This window comes from Harpia harpyja, chromosome 1 (genome assembly GCF_026419915.1).
Source record: "Harpia harpyja isolate bHarHar1 chromosome 1, bHarHar1 primary haplotype, whole genome shotgun sequence".
Taxonomy (NCBI): Eukaryota; Metazoa; Chordata; class Aves; order Accipitriformes; family Accipitridae; genus Harpia; species Harpia harpyja.
The window spans coordinates 35,715,786-35,735,500 of NC_068940.1; the positions used below are offsets into that span (position 1 = coordinate 35,715,786).

Below are 19,715 nucleotides of genomic sequence, written 5' to 3' on the forward strand. Positions count from 1 at the left end.
CAGAGCTTGCCTCCTCTTTCTGAATTGAGCTGACGCAGAAGGGCACTGCTTTCCCTCAGGCTGCCACATGCAGCACTAATTGCACCCTCAGCAGCATTGGCTGCATCTGCATATTCAGCCAGGTATCGTGCATTGGTGAGGAAAGGGCAGGTTCCTCCTCTTACGCATGCTGGGCGATGTGCTCGCGTGCTCTGCAGGAACTAATTTCAGAAGTTTAATTTCGTGTAAGCCAGCACAGAGCCAGAGGCAGTGACATCTATTAGCTCATGGAGGAAAGCCATTCTCTCTTACACACTCTGGCCCACAAGGGTTGAAAGGAACGCTAGATAGTAAAAACATTGCAATAAAACTCCATTTCTGTTTTGAGTCAGCTGTGTGGGACAAAAGCCTCTGATTTCTTGGTACCTCACAGGGAGAAGAATCACTAAAAGCTACGAGACAAAAGCCTCTGTGCCGACAGCACTTCTCAGATTCATTTTTGATCACTTGATATTTCATGCAAACAAGAGGCACTGTTTAAACTATATTAAATATATATATTTGCACTGACAAATCAATAGTGACAAAATTAATAAGGCCTTTAAGCTTTGAGGACATGATTAAAGGGTTTTCCAAGGATATTTCTGCATTCAAAAGGATATAATTACACTTAAACAAGTTATCATGTTTGTGCACTGCAAGTACAAAAGCAGCTCTTACGGGACTTGTCTAGACACTTCCACTGTGTTTCTTTGTTCTTCTCGTAAAGTCATTTTTTATAAAGGCACTGCACCACTATCCAATTTTTTCATCCAAGTTTTATCTCTCTCTTCATTTCTGATAAGAGAAGATTCCTTCCTTTACAGAATCTGTGTTTTCTCAAATTTTCATTTTACAGAAATTTGCCAGGAAATGTTTTGTAAATCCAGAATGATTTCACCCTTTTCACATGCACAAAATCCTCTCTATTTCAGATCTTTCTCATTTTCTGATATGAGTTCTTCAACTAGAATAACTCAGCAGTGGCCTTTAAAAAAATTAAGCAACGAATTGGAAGAAAATTGCCACCCAAAGTAATGCAGACCTGTGACTGTGCAGAGGGTTATTGCCTCAATCAATCATCTGTAACCTCAGACGAACAAATTTAGAAAGCCATTACATATGTTAATGTATGCACACCCGTGTTCCAGCTGGCTTGCACCAATGCTACAATTATGCATAAACGTCAGGAAATTATGTGTGGAAAGGATAATGAGCAGCATTGTCTGCCCAATTACCAAGTTTGCATATGCAAACAATAATTTTGCAAATCTGTGCCTGGCAAGTGTTTTTTCTGAAGTTGCATCAGCAGCTCTAAGGTTAACTGTAACAGCAAAGTAACCCCAAACCACCTCAACTCTCCTTCAACCCATCCTCCCTTTTCTGAAGGGAAGAAAAGCGCTTCATCTGAAGGTGATTAGATGGGAAAGCATGCCAGCCCAGCTCCGGCATAATCTGCCTATTGCTTGAAAGACTGACCAAGTGGTGTTGCTTAAAGCATGTATGTGGATGCCTATAGAGACTCCAGTGGAAAGCCTCGATAACTGGGAATTACGCTTCTTTATTTCAGGGATTCAGATTTGTTCCTGCTTGACTCTCGAACAATCTGGGCTGCAGAAGAAGGGTGGCTGGTGTTTGACATTACCGCAACCAGTAATCACTGGGTGGTGAATCCCCAACACAATCTTGGCCTGCAGCTATCCGTGGAAGGCATCGACGGTGAGTGTCAGACACCAACATCAATCAGTGAGTCTGTTCCAGGTACACGATTCCCAGCCAGGGGAAGCCTTTAGCATTCAGTACTCTTTCCTTTGAACAGGATTTCTTAAGCATGTTTTTCCTGCATTTGCCTAAGATGGAAATAACAATAATAAAAAAAATAATCTGTAGACGTATTTCAGGTTAAGGATGTACTCAAATGCTTTAACAGATTGGGAACCTGTCTGCAGTCATTTCAGTATTAGCTACGTACACATTGTCATCAAGGTATGTATACGCTGCTGGCTAATTTGCAGGTAGTACAATCCAGTCAAGGAGAGAGGAAGAAACTTTGCTATGTGCGAAAAGACACAACTGAGTGATGTAGAAGACTGGTGTTAATTGGCACAAAAGTCCTTTCAAATTCAGAAGACAGCTAGGAACCATTTTAATTTCCTTTGTGGCAGCAGAAATTACTAATAAAGTCATGCCTGGTCTGGAGTCCAAGGTCTGCAGTGTGCTTATGGTACAAACCTGTGAGGCTTGGGAATGGGTGGGAAGACCTGGCTCTGAAATATCTCCAGAAAGGATGTGTTTAGAATCAGGCAGGGAATTTTCCTAACCTGGTCTTAACTAAAAAGTCATGCTGCTTTATCTTAACTTTAAGATTCCTGATGCTCACTTGGAGACTTGTGCAAGGAAACCAAAGTATTCTGGATCTTCTGGAGGGTTCCCAGGACCTGGGACCATCTGAAACAGCCTGGCTGCCCCACAAAAGAGGTTAAGAAAAACCCAGCTCAAAACTACTATAAATACTCCTAATGTAGTTATCTAAGGACATACTTTCATTCTCCAGATATGCATCTATGATATCACTTGCTATTGGTTTTTATGCAACACTGAATGTTTCCAGTAAGTAGTATTTTGCATAAAGACTGTGCAAAGCAGTTTTGAAACAGGCAACCTACAGAGAATCATTTACATGAAAGGGTGATTTTATTCATATGAGACCTGCGCACAGAGAGGTGCGCAGGGTTTGTTTTAACCTGCCCTGAGTGATCAGTGAATACAGAAACCCAAACACAGATACAAAGCAGGAGCTTCACCATGGAAGTTACTAGTCCCCACCCCAATGATAGATGCCTTTTGCCATCTTTGTATAAAGATTCAAATTCAACCTGATTTACAAGTTAATCTTAACTCTTAAAGTTAAAACAGTAAGGTGAATTAACAGCTAAGACAAGCTTAACCTGTTTTCAAACACTTGTCCTTGTTTTTAATTTCCAGTTTGCCTCCTCAATGAAATACTTGGAAGTACAGAAGTTGTGTCCATGATCATGGCACATTTGTTCAATTGTGGTTCACGTATAGGAAAAACCATCAAGACCCAGCCCAGAGTCCCCAGAAAAGTGATAGCTAGAAGTAGGCTTAATATATCTAAATGCTATGGATACCACAGTATTACACTCACGCTCTTCTACCAATAAAGTCTTCTTATCGCTCTGTCCTCCCCCATCCTCACCTAGTGATTTTACAGCAAATCCCATTTTTCAGCATTAAGGAGGAAGGCAGCTGATTTATGAATGTTACAGATTTCAGTGGAGACTTGTCAGGGTCCTGCATCCAAGGAAACGCTGCAACTTTGCACACACAGTAACCCCGTCTGCTCTGCTGGAGCAATTAGAAGTGGACCCTTAAAAGCATACAGCCAGATCTATCACAGAGAGAGCTTTCAAAGACAGAAATTCCCAGGTTCAGTGATAAGTGCATTCTCATCTGTTATTCGACTCAATGAAAACTAGGAATCTGATTTCTTTTTGCACTCCTGAGAAATCTAACTGAGTTTGTGTATGATTTCCACCCTTTGCTAAGTAACTTGCTGCTTTCTCAAAATAGATTAACAAAATACTTTAATCATCCTGTCGTTAAAGCTAGAAAAGCCAACTGCAATGTTTAAGAAGTAAATACAGAGATACAGGAACCAGTTGGCTGCTTGTCTTCTGTAACCAAGTCCCCTGGCAGCGCACCTTTGCACTCACATTTCTCCACCACACACGTGAATTTTTGTTTCTATTTTGAATGGCGAGGACATGTCCTTCCTTGCTCCCCAAGTTTCACTTTGGATTTAGACCAACTGTGTGCACTAACAAGAAAGCTGCTTTTACACCTGGACTTCTTATGAAAGTCATGTGCTGCAAACAGCAGAATTTTGATGCAACACTATATGCTTGGGCAACCCCCAAAGCTTTAAGTGAATTAGAAGAAAACCCCTTTCCTTTGTATCTGTTGTTACATAGAGATCTGTAATCATGAAGTCTATTTAAAAAAATTCTGACATCACAAGCACTGTTCAGATGAAATTATACAAAAGAAATTAATTAGCTGATCTTTGTATTTCTTTATAATCTTGCCAAATAAGTCTATCAACATGTATAACTAGGGTGGAATCAAAGGGTATTTGTTTACTCTTAGAAAATGGAGATCAACTCAAGCAGCAAGCAAAAGAAGTGTTTGAGTGACTCAGTAGCCTTCAGCAAGCTCTCAGCCCAGCACCCAATACACCTTGCTTGGCAGCAGCACATGGGAACAGCAGCTGCCCACTTAAGTTTACTTAGTTTATTACTTAAGATCCCATTTTTGACAGTATTAAAAAAGTAGCTTCATAAAAGCAGATAAAGCCATGCCCTCTGGTTCAAGAGCACAGTTCTAGTTCTTTTGGGAGAAGTTTATCATTGTCTAGTGGTGACTACACATGCGTCCTTGTGTTTAACCTTGCTTTCCAGATGTATAGGAAAGTTAGAAAGGGATTTTTTTCTCATCTTTATTAAAAAGAAATACAGAGTGTTACATACAGAGTGTTACATGCCTTTTCCCCCCTGCCAAGGGAACACTGCCACCATGCTGGTCTTGAACGTGACATCTTGGTGTTAGACGAGGAATTCATTGGTCAAATGCTACTTATTGCTGCACTAATGCAAATCCATTAAACATATCAGTGTGACGTTGGGTCCCCTCACTGCATACTGCTGACCTACTCTCTAGAGACATGGTAAAGGTAAAATAATTTACACTGGAAAAACCACAGCTGTAGAGGTACTTGCTAGTTTAAACAGCTTTGGGAAGCAGAAAGACTTCTTTAAAGGGGCAGGAAAAGCCATAGGAGCAGTATTCAGTGAGCTCTAACTCCTGCAGCTGAGCTTGTTTTCAGGAAATAAGGCTTCAATCCAGCAAAGCCTAGGCACAAGTGGAACTACTTATATATTTAGCATTAGCTACTTGCTTAAGCACTTTGTGGGCTCAGCCTCAAATGTTTAAAATGAAAACTGTTTGGACAAGTTTCCGGAAAGTAGCTTAAGCAGAAGATGAAGAAGTTGTTGATGTGTGTCCACGTATAAATCTACGTACATGAGTTTTTGCATTTGCTATTTTCACCCAAGCTTTCCTGGTGCCCTGTCCCAAGATTCATTTTGCTTTATCTAGTTTGCAAGGCCTGGCCATGCTGGGCAGTTGTCCTGCTGCCAAACTTCCATTAAAACACCTCTTGAGGCAGTCCTCTCCACAAATCCCATGTATTGCAGCTTGGGACTTACTCACTGGGCTGCACACTTTTAGAAAAACAGAAAATGGACTCCAGCCTGAGGCTGGTCCATTTCTTGGCCTCAAGCTTTGACCACAACCCCCTTTTTCTGCGTCTGTCACATTTACCAATCTTTTGGCCACATGCAAGAGCAAAGATGGAAACAATTCCGTAAAGACAGTAATTTATAAGCCTTAGCATTTACTTTACTCATCTTAAAAACAGCAGTTATAGAATATTACCTAGAAATGTTTCAGGTTACCAGCTGCTTTTGACACAGTAGTCAGAAACTAGTAAGATAAGGACATTTTTGTCAGTAGACTGTAGAGCCCCTCGCCTGCTCTCCCTGGCTGGGCTGCCTTTCAGGGCTTCTCTAGGAAAGTGTCAGCTGTCCTTTGGCATATTTGATTTGTGGCTGACAAGGCCAGCTCTGTCCTTAGCAAAAGGATCACAAAAGCCATTAACATAGCTTTGACTTAGCAGCAGTACTCAGTAGCTTGGAACAGGATAATTCTGGATATCACCCCTGCATTTCACAACAGCACCCAGACATCCTTTGGAGACAACAGGGAAAAATATTAAATTTCCCACTGCCACCCCCTCCTTGTGTTTTTTGTAAATAATTGATTTAGTTCTACAGAGAAACCACCTAATCATCTTTTACCAAAAATCAAATTATTTTAAAAGCCCAGGATGAAGAAAGCATGAACAGTAATCAACAATTTTGCAACAAAGTTATCAGGTACAGTAGTGCTGAGATGCAGCAATAAGCAAAATGTCTCTAAAGATCTGAACTATTTGTTTCTCTCAGCTACAGTGTATCTGGAACTCTGTCAACATTTCATACAAGGCATTTTTATTTTAAGTTAATAACCTTCCAGTGGGAATTTAGTGTTCCTATGGGCTGAGTTTTATGGTTCCTTTTATAGGATCGCTTCAAATTATAGGTTGGTGAACTTAAAGAAACCCCTCTAAAGAATGCAGGAGAAGTTAATGCTAAGCGGATTTAGGGTAAAATAATTATATGTAGGACTATTTTATGTAACTTTTACACGCAGATATAAAATGAAGTTAGCTGTGCTGAGCTGCTCTTGTCAGAAGCAGCTTTGCCGATTAAGTCCAGGCCCTTGGTGGATCAACGCATACAGACGTGCCTAGGAATCACCCTTACCAGCCAGCCAGCAGCTCTCCTCCTTGTTATCCTTACTACATCTGCTGAAAATGAAAAGTTACTGCAGGCTCTCTTATCAGTCCATTCTGTTATTAAGGGCAAAGCATCAATCCCAAACTGGCGGGTCTTATTGGAAGGCACGGCCCGCAGAACAAGCAGCCATTCACAGTAGCCTTCTTCAAAGCCACTGAGGTCCACCTCCGCAGTATTCGCTCCACGGGAGGGAAGCAAAGGAGCCAGAATCGATCAAAAACGCCAAAGAACCAGGAAGCTTTCCGGGTGTCCAACATCGCAGGTACAGTGTGGGCTGCCGGGGTCCACGTTTCTGGGCGTGGGATAACGTGGGAATGGTTTCTCCCACGTTCAGTCTGTTTGTTGTCTCTTTGGTCTACCACTAGTGTTCAGTTGCTGGTTTGAAACTACTTGGGATTAGGGATTATTCAAAAGAAGTTGGAAAAATAGTGTTTCTTTGAAACAATGCTAAACTGAGGGATTTCTTAATCCAATTAAAAAAAAGAAAAAGGCACCTAACCAGAAAATCTCCTTTTCCCCCACATGAAATAAACTCTCATTTTGAAATGCAAGATAATTACATTAAAGCAATGAATGATCAAAATGACAATATATTTCAGTGGATCTGAATCAAAATGCTGTAGATTTTCAGAGTTTGTGATTTTAAGTCTAGCCCCCCAAAAGTAGTCCCAAAAATTTTGCATAGAAGAGGAAAACCCATTCGTTGCTCAGGATAACCACAGCTATTTTGGGGGGAGCTGTGCTTCCTAATATGGAAGAAAACTCCGTCAGGCATTTGAAATAGAAATGTGGCTTTCTTATGAGATACTTCAGAATAACGGGCCCTTGGTGACCTTCCCAGCAGGAACCACAGCACAGGGCTGTCTCTGCTGAGGGCAGGGGCAAATTCCAGCTCTATTTCTGCCAGCACTTCACTGAAGGCAAGCTTGCAAGAGGTGGAAGGAAAATGACAACGTAGGGCACAATATCATCTTATGCGACTCACCTTTGCCTTGGATCGCTTGGGGTTACCTGTGAGGTTATGGGAGAACTCTCTCCCATCAGTCTTGTTGCAGCTTCCCTATATTTAATCAGGTCATTCCTGTCCTAGAACTAGTGATGTTTTTCTGCAGCCCTTGTGATAGGTGTGGCTTCTCTGACCTGCCCACATGTATGTATTTCTGTACCTCTCACCTGAAATCCAAGAGTCTCTTAAAAAGGTTTTCCATAGCTTATCTTTCTGAGCTCTGGGTTTTGCAGTTCCACAAGCATAGATGGTCTGCAGTTTTAAGTGTGCATTTTTATCATCTATTTGCTATATCAATTCAATTTTTAAAGGATGGGTAGTGGACAAAAGAATTTCTTACTTCTGTGAGTAGGTTAGAAAAGTCCCTGTAACCAGCATCCTGATTCCAGCTTGGGGACCCTGTATTGAGTTAGCTTCCAACAACAAGTGTTGAAAAAATATTTTTCTGGTACTTCTACTTGGGTTTCCAGCTCAGGCTATATGTCCAGGATGGACACAACTTTAAAACTGCACTGATAGTCATGGTTGTTCAGATCCACAATTCAGGTCCATGCTTTATTCTTTGGCTTCAGCATTGTCACCCGTTGCAAGAAGTCTGTAATCTGGATCCAGCCACACTGGACAGAAGAACAGATTCCACATTAAGATAATGTCGTGTGTTGCTTTTGTAGGCCTGAAGTTGCAACTATCACCAGTAATGCAGGTGATTCAAGGACAGGAATTTAGAAAATAGGTAAAGGGTGCCTTTCCCTGTCACTCCTTTCATAGGTTCTCCTTTTATATAGTAGGCAATAAATCAGAGAAATCTGCTTTTTGCTAATATGAGGTCAGAGGAAGACCAGGGAAGAAAAAAAAAAAACAAAACAAAACTATTTTCTCAGGCCTTTTTTGGCTTTGCACAAAGCGCCAGAGGGGCATTTCATACATATTGAACCCAGCCATTATTTTATGACCAAAACTGAAAATGTTTAAAAAAAAAAATAAAAGCCTTAAGTGCAGCAGACGAGCAGTGATGCCTCACTCCCTGTTGGGGCATTGCTGTGGGTGCTGGGGCATGCAGCAAGCACAGGGGCAGCCCAGCCTTATGGCCACCCATTCTCCCCATGCAGAGAACAGCAGCAGCGACCAGCGACAAGCCTGCAAGAAGCACGAGCTCTACGTCAGCTTCAGGGACCTAGGGTGGCAGGTAAGGCTGTGCGTGACCAGGGTGTGAGCTGGGGTGCCTTTGCAGATCGCTTATCGAGCTGCAATAGTGAGATCAAGCCAAGAACTGGATATTTTTTTTTAATCCCTGAGGGAAAAAAAATCGTATATTGCCTTTAGCATGCTTAAGAAGTGCTTCTGCAAAGTTAGGGTATATAAATATTTAGTGTGAGACTGTCTAGAAACTCAAAACACTTAGGTCCTTTTGAGAAACTGTGGCCCTGAATTTCCTCTGGCAGTGTTGAACGCACATACGGCTCTCTCCATTTTCATCTATCAATTCTTTTAAATCTGGTTAAAGACATTTTCATTTCTGAAAGCTTGTACCTGCATTTCAGTGATGGGTGAAGTGATCCTTGTGGACAGCCAGGAGGACACTGCTGAATGGATAAATGACTAAACCCTGAAGTTCACCTACTCTATGGGCACACTTGCAAAGTGGGATACATCCCTCCAGGAAAAGCAGCTGCTTTAGAGGTGTACAAGATAGCATTAGAAAGGCCAGCGTACCAGATTTTATTTTGCAGGCCACTGTAATTGCATGTGAATGTATGAATCGATAGTTTTAAGTGTTGTTTTACTTTTTGTTTCACTGCACAGTATTTCTGTCTTTCTCCACAATCTAACATACTCAATTTAATCAAGGACTGGATCATTGCTCCGGAGGGCTACGCTGCGTATTACTGTGAAGGAGAATGTGCTTTCCCGTTGAATTCATACATGAATGCTACAAATCATGCCATTGTACAGACACTGGTAGGTGCACTGTAGCTCCTACTACAGTATTATATCTGATAGGTGCTACTCAGAAATAAGTTTGTACACAAAAAAATCTCTAAGCTAACAAGAGAAGGAAGGTCTGCATTAGCTCATTAAGATGCCTGCAGCATCTGGCTCAACATGTCTAGCCAAGTGGCCTGAATTAATAGTTGGCTAGGAATTACCCTGTCTTCGCTGCGAGCATTGACATGCTCTCTCTAGTTTAAAAGGGCCCAGCGATAGGCATCTCGATGGTGGTATAGTCCCACTGCATGGGAAGGAAAGAGCAGGACGCGAGACCCACTATCGGCACCTCTTGGAAAAACTCTGTAAGGATCCACTGTACGCTGCCGCCAAAAGCGGATTTGGAGGCAGACTGAGAAAGGGGCCAGTGAATCCCAAAATTACACAGCCCAGCTGCTCTGTGGGTGTATTTGTTTTATGAAATTGTGCAAAGATGTCCAGATGGGAGCCCCAAGCTGGCGTGTCCTCACGACACAGCGCCTGTGCTCAGGGGGACCATTGGCTGGGGGCCACCCAGCCCCAGCTGTGTCACCAAAGCCAATGCACCGCAGCTCTTGGCACAGGCCAGAAGACACGTTGGTTCTGAGTACCCCGGCCAGGCAGGACCCCCAGCTGACCTGCCTGGATGCTCACCCCTACCCAGCTCGGGTCCAGCTTAACAGCCCAGGCCCCCTGCACACATCTGCAGGGCACCAGGAGGCTCACTGCACCTTTTCATCTACGTCCCACGCACATCTAAGGACAGCATTGCAAAAAGCGTTAAGAAAACTAGAAGCATCTACGTTCCCAAGGGAAGAAATATCTGCGTGTTTTTCTCCTGGTAGATTGCTTTTTATTTGCTTTTTCCCCCCTATCCTCGGAGGTCCCGCAGCAGGGAGCACAGGGGACCCGGAGCCCTTGGCCCCAGCTGGGTCTCAGTGCTGCCAGCCGCAGGGACAGGGGCCCCCCGCCCAGGGCTGATGGGATTTCTCACAAAACCCCGCCCGCACGTCCCACAGAGTTTATCGTAACTGGTACACTTCTGCAGAATGCTGACTGCTCTGACAAATGGGAATTTTCTAATGAAAACCTGCCTCACTGAAAGATTTCCAACTAGATCTGACTTGGGTGCTTGCGTCAGCCTCTGTACAGGCAGGGGACATCTCAAAACGTTTGTACACAAAGCCAGGTGTTTGAAACATGTCAGAGTGAGTGCATGGGACAGACAGAAGAAGGTTGCCTGGGAAAGAAAAATATGGGGGAGGAGAGGGGAAAAGTAAATCTTAACACGCCTCTACTTTCATTCCCCAGGTTCACTTTATAAACCCAGAGACTGTGCCGAAACCCTGCTGCGCTCCTACACAACTCAATGCCATCTCAGTGCTCTATTTTGATGACAGCTCCAATGTTATCTTAAAAAAATACAGGAACATGGTGGTACGAGCATGTGGCTGTCATTAGATTTGTAGGAAAGAAAAAAAGTTATTTGTAAAGAGTGGTTTTGTATGGCTATATGGGGGAAGGGAAAAGGTTAGCACTCCAGCAATGGGTTTAAAAAAATCCCAAACAGTTTTTAGGACCGGGCTTCTGAAAGTTCAGACAATGGAACAGTTTCTGGATCTAAGTGGTATTTGAACACATTTTGTTTTAGTTTATTACAGACAATGAGCTTGTAAACTGAAACAAGCCAGAGAAACCATTTAAAACCAAATCTGCCTAGAAAATTGGCTCCTACAATACATACTTTTGCAAATGAGTCTTTCTGAAGATTGCAAACTCAGTGTTGATTGAGAGTTAAAAAATAATAATCTATCCAAGGTGAGAATGTGCTGTGACTGATAAGCATGTGTAGTTCCTGTAACACAGTTTGCAATAAAATAAGTGAACAAAATATACCTGGAGTGAACAGGTATTTTGTTAGAGAATTATTACTTCCATCCCTCTGCTTCAATTTCATAAGCAAAACCAAAGATTAATTACATGCAACTTCTAGTTTTAAACTATAGTAGCAAAACCTATATCTGGATCGATGCAAATTCAAAGGACAGATCAGTCTAAGGAAAAAAAAAAATTCTAATTGGCAAGCAAAAGAACTGAAGAAAATAATTCCAAAGAGCAAGGCTTTTTGGGTATACTTTCTTCTGTCAACAGAGAAGGAAATTTCCTCTAGCAACCAGAAAGAATTTGAATTTGCTATGAACTTGAAACACGAAAGCAGCAAAATGTTAAGAAACAGGGATTAAACCTAATGTTTAGCTGGGGTATCCTAAGCAGTTACAGAGTTGTGAAAGCCAGCTAAAGATCCTGCTTCTGTTTGGAAAATGTCCATTGACTTCACTGACAGAACAAGTTCCAATGCTTTTTTGACAATGTGGAGGCTCAAGTGCAGAAGGTGCTGTAAGCTGGGACATACACCCAGCACCACACAGACCTAGCTAGAAACAAGCTAGGAAACATTACTGCCCAGGGTCAGTGTTTACGATAAAATCCCTGCTCTACTATTGGCTTCACCTTTAAAAAAAAATAAAATTAAATTAAAAAAAAAAATCCTTTTCAAGAGCCACACCAACAAACTGGAACCAGGAGCAAGAAAACATCCCCTCAAGGCTTTTCTTTTTCCTTTTTTTAAAGTCACAGGTTACACAAACATCACACTTATGTAGTTAAAACTCAATTAAAGTTGTTGTGAAGAAGAATACAAAGTAGCACTAACCAATCACAAACCAATTCAACACTTTGGCATACGCCGTGATTACAAAAGTAGGATTGGCATAAATTTCACCAGGGAGATAAAAAAGAAAATTCTGTCCAATAAAACACCAGGTCCACAGCACATCCAGCTCTAAATCTCCAAACTTCAAAAACCTAAACCTCCAACAGATGGGTGCAGAACATAATAAATCCATGGAGATGGTTCCCTCTGCTCAGTGAGTGGACAGGGCGATGCAGCCGCAGTGGGAACTTGGCTCTGTATCTTGCCTTAGAGGAGAGTTAGAGAAAGAAGATAAATGAACGCAACCGCCCGATTCTGGAAATCACTCACTGCTCTTCTTCCTTTAAGTCACAGATCAAATCCAGACCAGATGCCTCACTTTAAAAAGAATAAGCAAAGGAAGAAAAAAAATTACTGTCTATGAAATAAATTGGAAGCTTGTTTCTGATGGTCTAATACTAATCTCATTTAAGTCAATTGGTGTTTTCCCAGCAGTTTTCTAAGTAGTAGGATTAGGCTCATGGGAAAGTGGAATTCTCTCCATGACATTGGTAGGTTTTGGACCGGGGCCTCGGTGAGTGGTTGCCACATTGCCAGATGTGACCAGCTTCCAACCCAGGCAACTCAAACTTCTGCAGGACCAGCCTGGCTGCAGCACGCAGGCTCTGCAAGTGCAACTCCAGCAAGCTTCCTAGCTGCCCCAAGGTGAGACTTTGGCCACACGCAGCCAAACGGCAGGACAACAGCTGCGGCCCAAAGACCATCTCTCCCTGGAGCCTGCAGACAAGACCATCTATGATAAACAGCCAAAACTGCCCTCAGTGCGTCTCTTATTTAGAGCGAGGTACTGAAATCACACAGATTGGAAGTGTCTTTTGACATTGTATACGTATATACACCAGTGCTTCTGTAAACCTCCTAAAGGAGGTTAAGGTGCTGCCTAGAAAGTTAAAAGCTAATCATGCCTAAACTTCCACTATTTAGTAGTCAAGGATTAGTTTTTCTTGCGGGTGTTTCAGTGTTGGTGGTCACTGCATTGGTGTATTGCATTTTTAACTTGGACCACGGTATCTTGCTGTATAGGATTCATATATTAAATATTATGTGGGGATTGTTTCTGTTTTGTTTTGGTTTTGTTTTTTTGAAACATAATAACAGGATTTCTGTTGCTAGGCTCAACATCAGCTTCACTATTTGTACATTTTTATGTAAATAGTTGTCACAAGTGGAAGAAGAATTATTTATTTCCACCTCGGAATTCCTTTTCAGTCACATCCAGGAAAAATGATTCTCAGTTTCTAAACACATTTGTTTCCTTATTTAAGAAGATATTTATTAACAGTTGGCAAAAATGCATACACGTTTCTGGTTCTTTTCATACAGGAGTTGTCAGAAGCCTTTTGTACAAACTAGTAAAATAAATCATTGCAACTTTGCAAAAGATATCCCAACAACATTGTGTATCTGCGTGGTTATTCTCCCTATATTCAAAGAACCTTTTTGGCTGGGCAATATTTCATCCTGAGCCTCTGTTTTCACGTAGATCAATCTCTACATACAAGCAAAACCGGCACATGTCACTATTTGGTGCGACTCCTTCAGTCCAAATACAACAGAGAGGGAAGAATACAAAAAAATATGAATATGTTTTGCAGTCTGCACTGCAAAGATCCATGATTGAATTATAGTGCAGCTGTCAGCAGCTGTTTCAAAGAAGCAGGGGGTAAATTAGTTCTGTTTACTGCTAACATAGTTCAGAGATTTAGTCATCCCAATAAAATTATAGAGGCACAAGAAAGGAAGAAAGAAACTCCAAAGGAACATCAGCCAAGAAGCTGACATTTTCTAATTTAGATTGTTTTAGCATATTTCAGAGATGCTGCTGGCATGAGGTTTCCTACTGTGGATACCACACCGCATTGCTATGGAGGCAGCTGAAAAAAATAACGGTCTAAATCCCTGTATTAACTAAACATTATATCTTCAGGGCATACCAGCAATTTTTGGTTCTTGTTTACTTTGAACTGTGAGCAGAGTTGTGCCAGTTTATGTAGATGTATTTGCTGATCCAGAGGCTTAAATCATCAGCAATTTGGAGTTAAACTACCATCTTTCACAAGTGATTACAAATTCATAAGTATATGTGCTTCATGCACTGATCTGCAGTCCAGCAAAGCATCAGTGGGAAGACCTTTATTGACCTAAACTGATGCCTACTACGCTTTTGTATGCCTAGACTAATTTTAGAAGGAGGATCCTCTGGTATTTCTCAGTATGGTCCCAATTCTCTGCATTTAGACCCAGTGTAAGTCAGAGGTGCTTCCAGCAAGGGGAAGGGAAGAAACACATAAAAAAAAAAATGATCCTGCTTTACAGTGCCAGTCTTGCAGCCAACAGAAGCTTTACCACTAACTTCAACACGTCCAGCCTTATATCATGAAATATCGGTTGGTTTCCAGCTCTGCCACAAACACACTCAACTTGCTGGATATGCTTCGGAGCAGCTTTCCCAGCCTGGGAGCCAAAACTCCATTCCTGAGCTGGTTGCAGCCTCCCCTCAGTCCGCAGCACTACTGTGGCTTTGTCTCATCTACTGTTCTGGAAGAGGCATTCTTGACATGAATACGTATGCTGCCATAAACTGGCAGGGCCATAAAACTCTAGTGAACCAGCTTCAAAACAGCTAGATTTATCTGAGTAATGACATTTTAAAGCACATTTAAAACATTTTATAGATCAGTTATTTTAACTTCCTTTCAGGCCAAACTTTGAGGATGTTATGTTTGTTTAATTGAGCTGGTTTAGATCTGTTCCAGTACTGACAATAGGATCCTTTTGTCCCTGCACAGGAAACTGCCTCCGTTGCTGCCAACGTTCATATAATAAAAGATAATGATTTAAGTAAGCCTTAGTGTAATTTTAAGATTTCTGATTTTTATGGAAGTGTCAGCTGTAAAGCCTAAAACCAGAGAGGGAGAGCAGAGCTCGCACAAGCGCAGCTCAGTGGCATTGCCAAGGATCGCGGGATTTCCTCTGCTGCTCTATTCAATCCTTTCAGCTCTGACTGCAATGGGAACAGACACTTTCTGGATAAGTAAAACCAAAAAGACTCATCTTTTGAGTTCAGAATTCAGAATTTGCATCCTCTGTATGTTTCCATCCAAATACCCTGCTTGCTGACTTCCATTGCTGCCGCAAACACATTATTCTCTCTATTCAGCCGTTCATTTGGAGAGAAACTCTGCCCAATTAAGCTAAAAGGAGCCTGTTTGAAGTTTTTATTTATCAGGTAATGATTGACAAGACCTTGAGGCAAAAAATAGGAGCACTTTATACTACAGTCATTCATTACCCAAGTACAAAAGCAACACAAATGGGTTATTATGGCCACTTTGGGTTACTCTGTTTTAAATAAAAATATCTATTCCCTTTTTCTGCTTAATGCAGTAGAATTTGTATTCCTAAACCAGCAGCTAAGAAAGATCAGAAGTTTTGCATAACACACATTTAATGCACTGATTTGTTTCCTAGCATGCATGCTGGTTTTCCTAGGGTCTGTTTGCTGACCAGGCAGTAGGAGCAGACTTTTTAATTTTAGTGTTTTGAGAGTTATTTTGATATTGTGAGGTTTGCCACTTTGGGACAAATCCGCTGTTTTCTCCAATTAATAGAATCCTGATGTTTGAAATAATTCCATAAATGAAGACAGCACAATCTTTAGACAGCTTCACTTTTTTTCCCCATCAGAGAAAAGTACTGGGGAAACTAGGGGAGAAAAGGGGGCTACAGCCTCAGTCCCACAAACCCTTAGAGACGTTGCTTTGCACTTGACCAATTTCTGCAGGCATGGTTAAGCATTTAACCATTTGCAGAATAAAGCTCTACATGGGGCTGCTTGAATTAACCTCACCCTCAAAAGAATTGGCTTGCTTGTCTGCAATAAAACCCAATCCCAGGCCAGTCAGCAGTAATTTGGGGAACGGAGCATTTGTGTCTGGAATTGGGAGGGGGCGAGTGGCTGTATTCACTGCAATGTCCATGGGCTTGCCTGTAATTAAAACCATGCACTTACCCTTTCTGAATGGGAAGCTGAAGTGACTCCTGAGTTAGCAGCTCTGTGCTGCTGATAACTTTGGCCTAATGGTCTTATTTTAAGCAGCTCTTAAGAAAAAGGGGGGGATGCCAGGTTCTCAGCAGATCTGTTGTGCTTTAGCATGTCAGCACCTGTAGCTCAAGCCCAGGACTTCAGGTTTATGCTAAATTTCCAAAGTGGCACATACAGGTTTGGGATGTCACTGTGGTTGTGGGGTACAAAAAGCCCCACAGAGGCATTGGGAGCCTTTTGACCTGGCTCCCCACCTTCCCTTCCAATGCATGATCTCTCTGCTAAGGTCTAGAGCAGGCAATGGCCCTGGTAGTGGCCAGACACTAATGGTGACACCAGCAAGGTGACCTTTGGCTTGGCTAATGAAGGCAAACTGTTGCAGGCTGCTGGATTTATTCCTGTGTTATTTGTTGCTGCTGTGTCAGGTGCTTCATATAAAATATGTGGAAGCAGAGACATTCAATGTCTGGATTCAGTTATGAAGGGTCAGAGCTCAAAGATATCATTTCTCAGGTCCCAACAATTTAAGCCATTTTGTTCAGCGTTTATAACAAGCTGTAGACAAGAGCAGAGAGGTCGATGGTTCTACATCTGTCTGCCTTGGACAGAAGTACTAGTCAGCCTCTTTAAAAAAAAAAAAGGTATTGGGCAATTGCTTAATGAGAACAAATTCCTCATTTTAGCTTCTATCTTTGACTATATACTAGGTGTACAGGAAAGGAGTACAAACCAACACACTCAGCTGATCCCAAACTGACCTATGAAGAGTTTTGCTTCTGATTTGTTTATTCATTTCTTGGCGATCTACTGCTACTACTGACCTATATTTGGCTTCTGAAGCTAGAATCCAGCTCTTAAAATCCACTGAATTGAGTTGTTCTTACTTAACGGGGAATGACCTGGCTGGACAGCAGTTTTAGGACTTGGTTAATTACTCCAAGGATGTATTTCATGAAACCTCAGGGCTAAATTTTGGAGTAGACAGCAAGCAGAGATAGGGCCAGGCATTTGCGAGAAGAAAGTGTGCAGGTACTCACTTTGCAACTGTACAACCAGATGTTAAAATCCATCTTGCAGGGTTCCCCTGGAAACCCAGCCAATGGTTTTGGGGGAGAAGGAACAAACTCACAGAGGTTTGGCCACCATTGACTTGGAGCAACTTTAATCAAGAGATCTTTTTCCTAACAGCAAGGAACACTTTTTTTTTCTTTTTTAAATTACAGAAATGCACAAGTGATTCTAAGTTCAGCCCATCAGTTGTTTTGGTTTCACATGACTACTGAGGAATCAACTGTAAAAGCTGGTGCAGTTACATACACACACACCATGCACAGAACCTGAACTATAAATACTGGCAGGGAGTCTGGTTTAAGAAGCTGTAGTGAACAGTGTGTCAGAACAGCTCTCGGAACCCCCATTTCCAGAGATTTATATTGCAGGGGGTGGGGAGGGAATAAATCCGATTTTGCTGGAACGTTGCCTACAACTTCTCAGCCATAAAGCCTTTATTTATGGCTGTTACACAGCATGAAGGATTCAATTTGTCCTTTGTTATGAATTTCAGTGGATCATGTAACTGTTTATTTCCAGATATTTTTTAAAAGTTGGTATTTTTGGTTTGCAGGAAAAAACAAAGCTCTTAATAGTCCATACTAGTGGGGATGTGCTTAGAGCACACTTGATAGAGTCAGTACACTGGGGTCCCAATGTCCCACGGTTTCTTCCAGTAGGTCCACAGAAAAGAACGAGACAAGGTAGTAAAGGACTTTCATGAGGTTGGTGTGCTTGGGAACAAAGTCTAGGCTCTAGGCTGAGATATCCCCCACCCCAGCCTCCACCACCTCAGTCATGATCTTGCAACCATTTCAGTCTTTAGTCAGGAATGGCAGCCAGCTCCCTCCAAGACCTGCTGGAGGGATTTCTGCTCAGAAGAATAGCTCCAGCTTCACAGGAGTAGGTGGAAAAGCATAACCAATTCAAGGCACAAACTGTATCAGCTCTTCCCAGCTTTGAGTGATTTCCTGCTTCTAGTAGCAGCTGAGAACAAGATGCTCAATAAAAAAATATCACAACCAGAGAGACACACGTCTTCAGTGACACATTGCACTTTGCAGCCCGATTCCTCTGCAGTGGCAATGCAGTCACAGTGACAATCCTATTAATTAGCACTTGCAAAGCACTCTCTCTTCAAAGTGTTCTTACTGGTATTAGTTAAAAAGGAAGAAGATTGTGTTTTGCATTCATTTATTTCATGTTTCTCACCTGTCTCAAGAACAAGCCTTGGGAAACCTGTTGTTTGGGCAAGAGGTAACAGCCTCAAGTTAAAAGAGATGGAGACTCCTTCCTGGGAGATGTGGGAGACTGACAGCAAATTTAGCCTGCAGGTCAAATATTATGTTCTCCAGATGGGAGTGACAGTCTTTGAGGAAGCAGATCTGGTTTTCTGCTGCAGCACCTCTCAGAAAATGAAAAGAAAAACATCTCCACCAACACTGCAGGATGCTGGAGTTGCCTTTGCTTCATTTCCAGACCATGTGTCAGACATACTCTGATGTCCCCTCAGATGTGTCCTCCTTCCCTTTATGAAAAGGGGTAGAAGACCAGGGAAGTATCAAGTCCATGATTCACCTGCTTCCTCTTGAAAGATGCTCAGCAAATGGACAGCTGGAAGAGATCATCTAGGTCAGTCCCTGGCTGATCAATCAAACACTGGATCAAAACTCAGTTTGTAAGAGCGTGGCATAGATATTCTGTGGCCCCTTATCACACTGCAAGCAAGACAACATCCCTCTTCTACACCTACACTGGGACAAATTAACCTTTAGTTAGCAACCTACTAGAGAACTGTGTAAGCTACAGGCTTTCAAGGACCTGGGACAATGATGTCCCTACAGCAGGAGCACTTACTAGACAAAGACATGAGCATAGCACCCTGCAGAGTGGCCCCCCTTTATTATGAGGGCAGCTGTTTTTCAAGTAGGGCTCTGAGGCTGAAGGTAATACTTCCTATTTCTCATTAACAAAGCAAGCATTAGTGAGCTTTGCTGTTCCCACTGCTTCTTGATGGCAGCAGGGTATAGTTCTGTCATTGGTGGGGAAAGCTGTAAACTTGACCACAGGCTACCAAGCCTCTAAGGCCTGTAATAAAACTGTGACGGCATCAAGGATCACACTGTTAGAGAATGAGTCTTGCACTGTTGTTTAGAAGAGAAGGGATTTCAGATGGCATGGAGGTCCACTGGACACAAGCAAGGAAGAAGACACCCAAGACAGGTTGATGGGGAGCCACTGACTGTACTGGATGGTTGCAGAGAGGAGGACCAGACACTGGAGAGGCAGGCACACAGAGTTCCTTTAGCACTTGAAATGAGCTAGCTCCAACCCTTCTGATGTTTATTTTCCAGCACTAATTTCAAGCCATCTTCCTGA

General features: G+C 42.2%; 1 protein-coding gene across 1 annotated transcript in view; it reads left to right on the forward strand.

Moving 5' to 3' along the window:
* The window catches only part of BMP7 (bone morphogenetic protein 7), a 48,114-nt gene extending 34,479 nt beyond the window's left edge, over positions 1-13,635 (forward strand). The window contains exons 3-7 of the mRNA XM_052786886.1: positions 1,589-1,737; positions 6,562-6,759; positions 8,613-8,689; positions 9,352-9,462; positions 10,780-13,635. Coding sequence (XP_052642846.1) covers positions 1,589-1,737; positions 6,562-6,759; positions 8,613-8,689; positions 9,352-9,462; positions 10,780-10,929 — 685 coding nt within the window. The 3' untranslated portion in view covers positions 10,930-13,635. The remainder of the gene's footprint in view (positions 1-1,588; positions 1,738-6,561; positions 6,760-8,612; positions 8,690-9,351; positions 9,463-10,779) is intronic.
* Positions 13,636-19,715: the final 6,080 nt, after the last annotated feature.